Raw genomic sequence first — 13,033 nt, 5'->3', positions numbered from 1 at the left:
CAGGACGGTATTCGCCATCTGTACAATCGACATGATGCCACAGTGAGCGCTAGCATTGCCGACCGCGGAAGCTACACCACGTACGAACATGATGAGATTTTCACTGTGCAGCGGAGTGTGCGCTGATATGAAACTTCCTGGCAAATTACAACTGTGTGCCGGACCGAGACTCGAACTCGGGACCTTTGCGTTTCGCGGGCAAGTGCTCTACCATCTGAGCTACCGAAGCACGACTCACGCCCGGTACTCACAGCTTTACTTCTGCCAGTACCTCGTCTCCTACCTTCCAAACTTTACAGAAGCTCTCCTGCGAACCTTGCAGAACTAGCACTCCTGAAAGAAAGGATACTGCGGAGACATGGCTTAGCCACAGCCTGGGGGATGTTTCCAGAATGAGATTTTCACTCTGCAGCAGAGTGTGCGCTGATATGAAACTTCCTGGCAATTTAAAACTGTGTGCCGGACCGAGACTCGAACTCGGGACCTTTGTCTTTCGCAGGCAAGTGCTCTACCAACTGAGCTACCCGAGCACGACTCCCGACCTGATATGAGACTTCCTGGCAGATTAAAACTGTCTGCCGGACCGAAACTCGAACTCGGAACCTTTGCCTTTCGCGGGCAAGTGGTCTGCCTACTGAGCTACCCAAGCACGACTCACGACCCGCGCACACTCCACTGCAGAGTGAAAATCTCTTTCTGGAAACATCCCCGAGGCTGTGGCTAAGCCATGTCTCAGCAATGTCGTTTCTTCCAAGGAGTGCTAGTTCTGCAAGGTTCGCACAAGAGCTTCTGTTAAGTTTAGGAGGTAGGAGACGAGGTACTGGCGGAATTAAAGTTGTGAGGACGGGTCGTGAGTCGTGCTTGGGTAGCTCAGTTGGTACAGCACTTGCCCGCAAAAGGCAAAGGTCCCGAGTTCGATTCTCGGTCCGGCACACAGTTTTAGTCTGCCAGGAAGTTTCACGTACTAACATGTTTCATCATGGGTTGATGCCCGGTGCCTCATAACCGCTTGTACCATTGATCTGCAAATGTAATGATTGCACTTACTCCATATGCAATGTAGCAACAATAAATTTTGAGTGATTTGGAAATCTCTAAAAGACAGTACTAGTTTTTTTTCCGGAAGTGAATTTCACAAATTTATATTCGTTTGACTGTCGACTGCGAATGTACTTGAGTTTTCCAGCTGTAACTTGCTTGCTCAGTAATCCACACTGCGTCACCGTGTTGCTGTGCTGCAGACGGTGGAGATGAGCCGCGAGTTGACGGCGCTGCACGCAGCCTACGCACCACGCATTGTCGACCTGATGAAGAAGACGGTGCAGGACGGCACGCCTGTCAACCTGCCCATCTGGTGGCTCGACCCGACGGACGCCACTGCGCAGGCCATCAACTCTGGTGAGACTCACCTCCCGTGTGCTGTTGTTTATAACCAGCATCTCATTTTCGCCTATCGCGGACATATCTTTCTCCACATTTCGTTGTGCCACTTCTCTGCATGTACTCGCATCATTAACGTAGCTAATGTTAAAAGTTGAGGCATGTCTTGTTTGATACGTTATCTACGGCAAAACAGTTCATAATCTCGCAATAAGAGCTTTTTTTCTGAGAAACCTAAATAACCAAAACTATGAGATACTGATGTCAGACCTCATGTGGAATGTTCTCACATATTTTTCGCGCTACCTTTCATCTCTGCTCATCTTTTATCTTTATACGCCATCGACCATATACACGATGGAATAGGCTACATCTCTGATACGTATCACACATACACTTAATTACATTCACAATTACACATATATTAAATTTTAACATACATTCACAATCTGTGCAGCAAATATTATTTCATATTATAAAATATAGATTCAGCCAATAGTTATACAACTTTTTAAAAATAATTTGCAAGACAACGATTATGCTGAAAGTGCTAATTTGTTAAATACACTTTAAGACAAAAAAAGCGACGCACCACACAAGAAATATCCGAATGGGACGGAAATCGGTAGATTTACAGACACACAAATCATTAAAATTTTAGAAAAAATGGATGATTCACTCAAGAGAATGAGCTTGACACATTGAACAAGTCAGTCACGCATTGGTCGACCTCTGGCCCTTATGGAAGCAGTTGTTCGGCTTGGCGATGGTTAATACAGTGCCAAATTCTGTCCACTTGGTGCGTTAAATAGTTAAAATTCCGAGATGGTTGGATGGTCCTGCCCATATCGCACCGAAGTTCTTAACTGGGGAGAGATCCGGTGACTTCCTGACCAAGGCACGGTTTGGCAAACACGAAGCAGACACTCGTCTTGTATGGGCGGGCATTGTCTTGCTGAAATGTAAGCCCAAGATGGCTTGCTATGAAGGGCAACAAAACTGAGGGTAGAATATCGTCGAGGTACTGCTCTGCAGTAAAGGTCCCGCGGATAACGACCAAAGGGGTCCTGCAACCAAAAGTAATGGCACCCCAGTCAGTCACTCGTGGTTGTCGGGCCGTAAGAGTTGTTCTAATCAGAATCGACAGCAGACCAACACCGACAACGATAGTTCAAGTATACATGCCGACGTCGCAAGCTGAAGATGAACAGATAGAGAAAGTGTATGAGGATATTGAAAGGGTAATGCAGTATGTAAAGGGGGACGAAAATCTAATAGTCATGGGCGACTGGAATGTAGTTGTAGGGGAAGGAGCAGAAGAAAAGGTTACAGGAGAATATGGGCTTGGGACAAGGAATGAAAGAGGAGAAAGACTAATTGAGTTCTGTAACAAGTTTCAGCTAGTAATAGCGAATACAATGTTCAAGAATCACAAGAGGAGGAGGTATACTTGGAAAACGCCGAGAGATACGGGAAGATTTCAATTAGATTACATCATGCTCAGACAGAGATTCCGAAATCAGATACTGGATTGCAAGGCGTACCCAGGAGCAGATATAGACTCAGATCACAATATAGTAGTGATGAAGAGTAGGCTGAAGTTCAAGACATTAGTCAGGAAGAATCAATACGCAAAGAAGTGGGATACGGAAGTACTAAGGAATGACGAGATACGTTTGAAGTTCTCTAACGCTATAGATACAGCAATAATGAATAGCGCAGTAGGCAGTACAGTTGAAGAGGAATGGACATCTCTAAAAAGGGCCATCACAGAAGTTGGGAAGGAAAACATAGGTACAAAGAAGGTAGCTGCGAAGAAACCATGGGTAACAGAAGAAATACTTCAGTTGATTGATGAAAGGAGAAAGTACAAACATGTTCCGGGAAAATCAGGAATACAGAAATACAAGTCGCTGAGGAATGAAATAAATAGGAAGTGCAGGGAAGCTAAGACGAAATGGCTGCAGGAAAAATGTGAAGACATCGAAAAAGATATGATTGTCGGAAGGACAGACTCAGCATACAGGAAAGTCAAAACAACCTTTGGTGACATTAAAAGCAACGGTGGTAACATTAAGAGTGCAACGGGAATTTCACTGTTAAATGCAGAGGAGAGAGCAGATAGGTGGAAAGAATACATTGAAAGCCTCTATGAGGGTGAAGATTTGTCTGATGTGATAGAAGAAGAAACAGGAGTCGATTTAGAAAAGATAGGGGATCCAGTATTAGAATCGGAATGTAAAAGAGCTTTGGAGGACTTACGGTCAAATAAGGCAGAAGGGATAGATAACATTCCATCAGAATTTCTAAAATCATTGGGGGAAGTGGCAACAAAACGACTATTCACGTTGGTGTGTAGAATATATGAGTCTGGCGATATACCAGCTGACTTTCGGAAAAGCATCATCCACACAATTCCGAAGACGGCAAGAGCTGACAAGTGCGAGAATTATCGCACAATCAGCTTAACAGCTCATGCATCGAAGCTGCTTACAAGAATAATATACAGAAGAATGGAAAAGAAAATTGAGAATGCGCTAGGTGACGATCAGTTTGGCTTTAGGAAAAGTAAAGGGACGAGAGAGACAATTCTGACGTTACGGCTAATAATGGAAGCAAGGCTAAAGAAAAATCAAGACACTTTCATAGGATTTGTCGACCTGGAAAAAGCGTTCGACAATATAAAATGGTGCAAGCTGTTCGAGATTCTGAAAAAAGTAGGGGTCAGCTATAGGGAGAGACGGGTCATATACAATATGTACAACAACCAAGAGGGAATAATAAGAGTGGTCGATCAAGAACAAAGTGCTCGTATTAAGAAGGGTGTAAGACAAGGCTGTAGCCTTTCGCCCCTACTCTTCAATCTGTACATCGAGGAAGCAATAATGGAAATAAAAGAAAGGTTCAGGAGTGGAATTAAAATACAAGGTGAAAGGATATCAATGATACGATTCGCTGATGACATTGCTATCCTGAGTGAAAGTGAAGAAGAATTAAATGATCTGATGAACGGAATGAACAGTCTAATGAGTACACATTATGGTTTGAGAATAAATCGGAGAAAGGCGAAGGTAATGAGAAGTAGTAGAAATGAGAACAGCGAGAAACTTAACATCAGGATTGATGGTCACGAAGTCAATGAAGTTAAGGAATTCTGCTACCTAGGCAGTAAAATAACCAATGACGGACGGAGCAAGGAGGACATCAAAAGCAGACTCGCTATGGCAAAAAAGGCATTTCTGGCCAAGAGCAGTCTACTAATATCAAATACCGGCCTTAATTTGAGGAAGAAATTTCTGAGGATGAACGTCTGGAGTACAGCATTGTATGGTAGTGAAACATGGACTGTGGGAAAACCGGAACAGAAGAGAATCGAAGCATTTGAGATGTGGTGCTATAGACGAATGTTGAAAATTAGGTGGACTGATAAGGTAAGGAATGAGGAGGTTCTACGCAGAATCGGAGAGGAAAGGAATATGTGGAAAACACTGATAAGGAGAAGGGACAGGATGATAGGACATCTGCTAAGACATGAGGGAATGACTTCCAAGGTACTAGAGGGAGCTGTAGAGGGCAAAAACTGTAGAGGAAGACAGAGATTGGAATACGTCAAGCAAATAATTGAGGACGTAGGTTGCAAGTGCTACTCTGAGATGAAGAGGTTAGCACAGGAAAGGAATTTGCGGCGGGCCGCATCAAACCAGTCAGTAGACTGATGACAAAAAAAAAAAAAAAAAAAAAAAAGGCGGGCGACACTCAGGCTGGTAACCCATTGGTCTCCGGAGCGTGTCCAGACACGTCTTCGGCCTGGAATCTCACTGAGGAGTAGAACTGTCTTCATTGATGAGTCCTGTTTCGAATTTAGCCTCGATGACCAGCGAAGACCTGTCTGGAGATGATCTAGACAGCAGTGCGATACCGAGCTGACTGTCGCCCGCCATACAGGGCAACAACCAGGACATTTCATTTCATAGCAGGACCCCTTGGTTGTCTCCCGCAGCACTTTTACAGCACAGTGATATTTAGATGATATTCTAAGCCCCGTTGCCCTTCATGTCAAGCCATCCTGAGTTTACATTTCAGTAAGATAACGCATTCCTGCACACGGCGAAAGTTTCTACTGCTTGACTTCGTGCTTGTCAAACTCCACTTTAGTCAGCAAGTTCACCGGATCCCTCCCCAACTGAGAAAGTTTGGAGTATTATGGGCAGGACCCTCCTACAAGCTCAGCATTTTGACGATCTAACGCGCCAGTTGGGCAGAATTTGGCATGATATTCCTCAGGAGGACATCCAGTGACTCTACCAATCAATGCCAAGCCCAAGATCCAGTGGTGGACCAACGCGTTATTCAATTGTTCAACTTGTGTAACTCTTCCTCTTGAATAAATCATCCATTTTTTCTGAACCTGTAGTCATTTGTTTGTATTTACATCCAAATCACATCTCCTGATTTCTGTCCTATTCGGTAATTTCTTCGTGACACGCCGTTGTCTTTTTCTTTTTTGTCTTAGAAACCAGACTCTGTGGGACCAGGCTGCTTTTACCTGTCTGTGTCTTGAATTATCTGTGGTGTCACCGCCAGACACCACACTTGCTAGGTGGTTGCCTTTAAATCGGCCGCGGTCAGTTAGTATACGTCGGACCCGCGTGTCGCCACTGTCAGTGATAGCAGACCGAGCGCCACCACACGGCAGGTCTAGAGAGATGTACTAGCACTCGTCCCAGTTGTACAGCCGACTTTGCTAGCGAAGCTACACTGACCGATACGCTCTCATTTACCGAGACGATAGTTAGCATAGCCTTCAGCTTCGTCATTTGCTACGACCTAGCAAGGCGCCGTATTCAATTGATAATTAATATTATGAAGCATGTACCGTAACGAGGGATGTTCTACAATTGTGGATTAAAGTTAAGTATTCTACCAGTTACCTCCTGTTTTGCTAGTCTTATTTCTCTGACCTGTTCCAGACCTAACGCCAGTCAGCGTGTAATTAAACGCGTGCATTTCGGCCTCCTCTAGAAACACAGTGTTGGCTCTTCTGCCAACGCTACATTATCCATTTTAATTTTTTGTCTCGTGTTGTGCTGGTGTGTCTTATTTGAAATTCTTTTGCATTCAATGTATATGTACACATGTACAACAGTAAATATATTAAGTTTCTTAAACAGAGATCGCCAGTGATGTCTTGGTCCAGGCCTACACATTTCTGTTATGACGTTTTTTGTACCTCCAGTATACCACTTATATGTATAGTGCCCCCATATCAGCAGTTCATAAGAAGTTTGAGACTCGATGAGCCGAAAACAGGTCAATCTGAATTATTCTGAAGCTAATATATTTCACATTAATATCCCATATTAATATATTCGATATTAATATATTCCAGATTAGGTATGTTAGCCTTTATATTTTTTTACTGATATAACTGATGTGTTTCTCCAGGTCAACTTTCAGTCACTACGGAATCCTAAAAGTTTAATCGATCTATTTTCTATATAGTTAGATAGTCCTAACAGAAGATGATTGGTCTTATCAGAGTTACACACAACCCTGTTGAAGAAAAACCGTTTCACTGTAGCATCTAGTGGTTCAAGTGACATGTATTGCAATTCTGTGCTGTCTTGATGAATTCTCTATCTTCTTCCAGCTTCTTTTTACACAGACAGCCACACTTTCTTTCCTGAACGAGTACAAATGAAGTCAGTTATTTGTCAACAGTTCCCATCTCCTATAGCGGAGTTGCTGCAGCTCTGTTCAATATTTAACAAACAGCTTACGACATATCATCTACGTAACTACAGCGACTGATTAACAAAAACTGCTCTAGAAACAGCACAAGTCGCTTTTAGTGTGCACTTGGTTACCGTTTCGGAACAAAGCATATTCAGACCAAAATGTCTATGGCCATGTGCCACCGTTGGCAGGACTGATGAGGTAATGCCTTATACTGGGTACCAATCAAATGTGTAGAATAAATTACTTACTTGACTATTTCCCGACCACATTCATTAAAGCTTAAGAAATATTTCAGTCGTTTTGCACCTTTCCCTCAATTTTGGCGTGCAATGTGCAACGCGATATCTGTGCATTAAAAACTGACACATTCTGTACAAGTTACATAAGGGTGAGCCAACGGATGAATTTTCGACGTTATTATAAACTACCTGACATGAAATTCTTCGCAGCATACAGTAACCTGTTCGTATTTCGCGTTGTCGTGTGCAGAGCCGATCACATCCAGAAATTATTTATCTACTTGAGGTGCAAATTGCCTGCTGGGAACGCCTATATTGAACCTACCGTTGTTGAATGTGATACGAGTTTTAGCGGATTTCTGTGGACCATATGTCAGGCTGGAAATTATGTTAACGAGCCCGCTACCATGGCACTAGCCTTAACATTTCTTTTCTTTTTGAGTCATTAGTCTTCTGCCTGGTTTGACGCAGCCCGCCTCTCATGTCTCTCTGTTGCCAACTTCTTCATCTCCGAGTAGTTCTTGCACTCCACGTCCTCAGTCTCGCATTGGCTGTATTCAAATCTCTGCCTTTCCCTGCATCTTTTACTCTCTAGAGCACCCTCTCCTAACGTGGAAGTTATCACCTGATATTTTAACACATGGAAACTGATAAGCAAGATGTTTAGTCTCTCTAAACCCACAAGCAACATCGTTATCGTCGCAACACTTGACGTATCATCGCATCCTTCTTCTGATCAGTGTTTTCAATACTTTCATTTCTTCGACAATTCTGCGGGTAAATTCCCCGTCCTTGTCTTGTCAGCCCACCTAATTTTCAACATCCGTCTACAACATTACGTGTCAAACACTTCCATTCTCTTCTTCTCCTGTTTCCCCACAGTTCATGGTTCCCTGCCGTACAAGTCCGTGCTCCAGATATACATTTTCGGAAATTTGTTCCTCAGCTAAAGGTGATGTTTGATACTAGTAAACCTCTTTTCGCCAGGCGTTCCCTCATTGCCTGTGCAATCGTTCTTCCTTAGTTGGTCATGTGTTATTTTGCTTCCAATGCGCCAGAATTGCTTCACATTGTGTACTTCGTGGTCACCAATTTTGATACTAAGTTTATTGCTAACCTCATTTCTACTACTTCTTATTACTTTTATCTTTCTCTAGCTGATTCTCAGTTCATATTCAGTATTCATTAGACAGTTCATACCATTCCACACATTCTGCAGTTCTTCTCTTTCACTGACGATAACAATCACACAGCACATTCCATATGCGGAATGAACGTCAGAGTCGAAAGACTGCATCCATCTCTTACACTTTTCTTAATCCGAACATTTCATTCTTTATCTTCCATTTTCATTGTTGCTTCTTAGTACCTGTACATTTTACATGATATCCCTCTTTCCCTACACCTTAGTCCTACGTTTCCCGGAATTTCGAACATTTTGCACAATTTGACACTGCTGAACGCGTTTTCGAGGTCGACAAATTCTATGAACGTATCTAGATTTTTCTCAAGTCTTGCTTTCATTATCAAGCTCAAAGTCAGAACTGCTACCCTGATGCCTTTCCTTTTCTATAGGAAAACTAATCGTGGTCTAATGGACGATATTTTTCCGATGGTCTGATAGTACGTCTCCAGTGTCAGATTTTGCAAATCAACTCTAATAATCGCTTTTTTTTGCCTCTCCACCAATGATTTTAGAAACAGCAAAGAGATGTTTTCTATGCCTTCTGCCTAATGGGGTCACAAGGATTCCAAACTTCAGTTAAACTCTTATACTGTATCACCTATAACTTCCACATAGACTGTCATTCCTTCTTCTGTCACCTCATCGCACAATTCCTCCCCCTCATAGAGGCTTACAGACTGTCCGCTTTCTTTTCTGTGTTTATCAATGGATTGAAATCTTAATGTTTATGTCCATAGCTTTAATTTTATCTATGTTTGTTTTGACTTTTATTTATACTGAACCAATCCTTCCAACGACCATCTCCATTTTATTCCTTAACATTTTTCCTATAGCCACTTCGCCTAAGCGTCTCTGCAGTTCATAGTAATTTAATTCCTAACTGATTTATATTGCTATATTCCTATACTTCCGAAAACATTTTTTACTTCCTACTTTCGTCGATCAATTGAGGTGTATCTTAAGTTATCCAAGGTTTTTTCGCAGTTAGCTTCCTGTTTGTCTGTCCAGCATCTATGATTGCTCTTTTTATAGGTGTCCATTCCTCTTCAACCCAAATGCGTATTGTGGCATTCGTTTTCGTAATATCTACAGGCTGAGGGAGCTTCAAATACATCTAATCATTTCTCGGTACTTCAGTATCCTATCTCTTTGCATACTAATTCTTCCGGACGATTCTCTCAAACTTCATTCTAGGCTTCATCATTACTAAATTGCGATCCGAGTCTATAGCTGTTCCTAGGTACGCTTTAAAAACCAACATGTCAGTTAGGTGTCTCCGTCTGTCCATCATTTAATACAGTTGGAATCTTCCTGTGTCTCCAGTCCTTTTCCAAGCGTACTTCCACCTCTTGCGATATCTCAACAGTTCAAACCTCACTTCGTTCACTTGTAGTAAGACTTAAGGATTTGACAAAAATAGCGTAACTTGTCGTCAATCCATAAGTATCTAAATATGAACACAGTGAAGGAGAAGTAACTGGATTAATTGGACTTAACTTGATAAAGTCGAAGTCTTGACAATAATCTTCGAGCTTGCTACTTCTTGTGCAAGCTTCTAAAAAAAGATCTGGGATTAGGTTTACATTTCATGTTTCTCTTTAAATAAACAGTTTTAGTTTTGATGTCATTTTGCCACATGGTTTTATCTCCGGTTTCGACGCACTTCCACATTCACAGTTGACATAAGTTCTCACATCCAATTATGCTGACGTAATAGTTTACAGAGCGAGCTTAAAATACTTCTGCTTCGTAGCATACATGACAGCGAAGTAAGTAGTCTGCTTTGAGCAGCCAAAGATCTTGCAAAATCTCCAGGTTCAGGCTGGAGTTATTATTCTATCGTTTGTTTACACAATTCTGAAGCAAGTTACTAACTTTTTGAAAATAGTACAGTATGAAACACATAGCTTGTGAATAAAGTTTACAATCGTTATTGGTATTAATTTATGAGAATGTGAATTTCTGCACAAGAGTGAGTTTTTCAGTCTGTTCGTCAACCCAGTGTTTTGCAATATTTGTGCTTCCTAAGAATAAGTTACATAATTTTTGTATTCAGTATCAGGAATAAAAAATTATAACAGGAATTTTGGTGAGAATAGTTTTGTCAGTTAAACACGTTTCTGAATCCAAAATTTACGACGTAGTTTCCACATTTCAAATTTGGATATTGACTGTTTGGGAGGGATGTGGTGAAAACTGGTAAGTGTTTCAGTCTTTCTCTGTCCTAAATTTTCCGGTGTTACGTAAAGCTTCGAAAGGCTATATTTTAACATAGTTTCACAATTCTTAACTTTCTGCTCTTTGTTTTATTATTGGAAGAAGAAAGGCTATTTCCGTGTTGTAACACTCAGGGACTTGGATGTATAAAATACGTATTTTGTCTGTTTCATAATTTATATTTTATTAATAACTGCGTATTGAAAAACTTGGTTGCAGGTATACTTTGACGACAGTTTTCGATGATCGGTAAAATCTTATTTAAGGGGGACAAGAAACCAAACGGGCCGACTTGGAACAGAAGAGGAACCACAGGACATTTTAATTTCCACTGTCTATACTTTAACAAATAAAATCATAAAACTTTGTCAGCATGACCAGGAAGGATTCAGGATTCACACTCAAAGCGGTGGAAGTTCAAAAACATAACAAATTTTTTTTTTTTACATTTAAAGTTTCATCATTTTTTCTCTTACTATTGGCTGCATTTGTTGCTATAGGAACACTTTTCTTCATAAGTAAGAGAGATTGTTCGATGAATTTTACACAGGATACAAACCATACTTACAGCTGCTGACACTCTATAATTTATTTAATTTATGAAAAAATGAAGGAGCTGTTACATTTTAAACCTCATGGTTCAAATGGTTCTGAGCACTATGGGACTTAAACATCTGAGGTCATCAATCCCCTAGAACTTTGAACTACTTAAACCTAACTAACCTAAGGACATCACACACATCCATGCCCGAGGCAGGATTCGAACCTGCGACCGTAGCGGTCGAGCAGTTCCAGACTGAAGCGCCTAGAACCGCTCGGCCACTCCGGCCGGCTTTAAACTTCATGTTTAGAAAAGACTCAAATTTTATAGTTAATTATCTCATTTTTATCACAGTTTTTAATAGATTTGGAAAATTCTATAATTTTGCATTTAGGAGCTCGTGTTTAATAAGCAGTGCAAAAGTCTTCGAAGAACCTCTCTTACTTATCAAGAAAAGTGTACCTATAGGAACAAATGCAGCCAATAGTAAGTGAAAAAAATGATGAAATTTTACATGTAAAAACAAATTTCTTTGTAATGTTTTTGAACTTCCTCTGCTATACGTGTGAATCCTGAATCCATCCTGGTCACGTTGACAAAGTTTTAAGAATTAATTTGTAAAGGTATGGACAGTGGAAATTAAAATGTCATGTGGCGCCTTTCCTGCTCCAAGTCGGTCCGTTTAATGTCCTACCAGCCTTAAGTGATATATTTTTCGAATACAGGCATTAGGAAGTGTCTAAGAATGTCACCTACTAAAATATCGTGCGAATAGATTAAGTGGCAAGATTTATATTCGCTCCAGATCGTAAAGATGGCCTAGAAATCGTTGATGAGTCTGTTGGTACTGTTACACAGTGTATTGACTTTTACTAGATGAAATTTATTGCAGATCTCAGTCACCTTCCTCTCTGAGTTTTAACAATATTGCGAATGCTGTGTCAGTACATGAAACCTTTTCCGCGCAGAGTTCCTGCTGGGGGAGGAGTTGCTGGTGGCGCCGGTGTTGGAGGAGGGCGCGGTGAGCCGCGACGTGTACCTGCCCAGGGGCAGCTGGAGGGACGAGGCCGACCCGCAGCACCCGGTGGTGCAGGGCCCCGTCTGGCTCCGCGACTACGCAGCTGCGCTCAGCGTCCTGCCCTACTTCACCAGGCTCTCAGGGGACTGAGGCCGCTCCCCCTGCCCTCACTGGTCCTCCAGATAAATCCTTGACTCAGTGGAAAATATTCGATACAAACAAAGGAAATAAACTTCATTAGCACCATTTTCGCTCCAGCTTTCCGACTTTGTCACTTCGATTATGGTATGTCATTGACAAATTCCTTACAGGTCTACCGTGTTGATGGTGAAGTGGCTGGGAGCTGACCGGGGAACGGTAAGGTACTGGGATTACAAGATTATGTACTCTTGAACAGCAGTTTATTATCAAAACAAACTCTTTAAAATTAGAAAATACACAATTTAATAATAGGAGCACTGGTACCTAGCGAACAAGAACCAAGAGAGAGACAGGCCATGCAGTCCCGGATCTACGATATTTCCGAACGGGTGCAAAAAACTTGGTAGTGGCGCATCCCCTGCCCCTAGAGCGATTGAGATAGGACGTCAAAAATAAAAAATAAAACAGTTTCTCAGAAATATTTTCATTTTCTCTTCTTTCTGAAGAGTTTGATATACGTATAAAACATACATGTTCGAGGAAATGTAAGACATATTATTTGGTCTTTAGTG

General features: G+C 41.6%; 1 protein-coding gene across 1 annotated transcript in view; it reads left to right on the top strand.

Annotated features, from left to right (window-relative positions):
* LOC124622534 (myogenesis-regulating glycosidase-like) overlaps window positions 1–12,568 on the top strand; it is a 57,086-nt gene extending 44,518 nt beyond the window's left edge. Inside the window, exons 5-6 of the mRNA XM_047148266.1 lie at window positions 1,242–1,398; window positions 12,271–12,568. Of these exons, the coding sequence (XP_047004222.1) occupies window positions 1,242–1,398; window positions 12,271–12,470 (357 nt within the window). The 3' untranslated portion in view covers window positions 12,471–12,568. The remainder of the gene's footprint in view (window positions 1–1,241; window positions 1,399–12,270) is intronic.
* The last annotated feature ends 465 nt before the right edge of the window (window positions 12,569–13,033 follow it).

This window comes from Schistocerca americana, chromosome 7 (genome assembly GCF_021461395.2).
Source record: "Schistocerca americana isolate TAMUIC-IGC-003095 chromosome 7, iqSchAmer2.1, whole genome shotgun sequence".
Taxonomy (NCBI): Eukaryota; Metazoa; Arthropoda; class Insecta; order Orthoptera; family Acrididae; genus Schistocerca; species Schistocerca americana.
The sequence above is the reverse complement of the archived record's forward strand: the minus strand, read 5'-3'. Positions and strand labels throughout refer to the sequence as shown.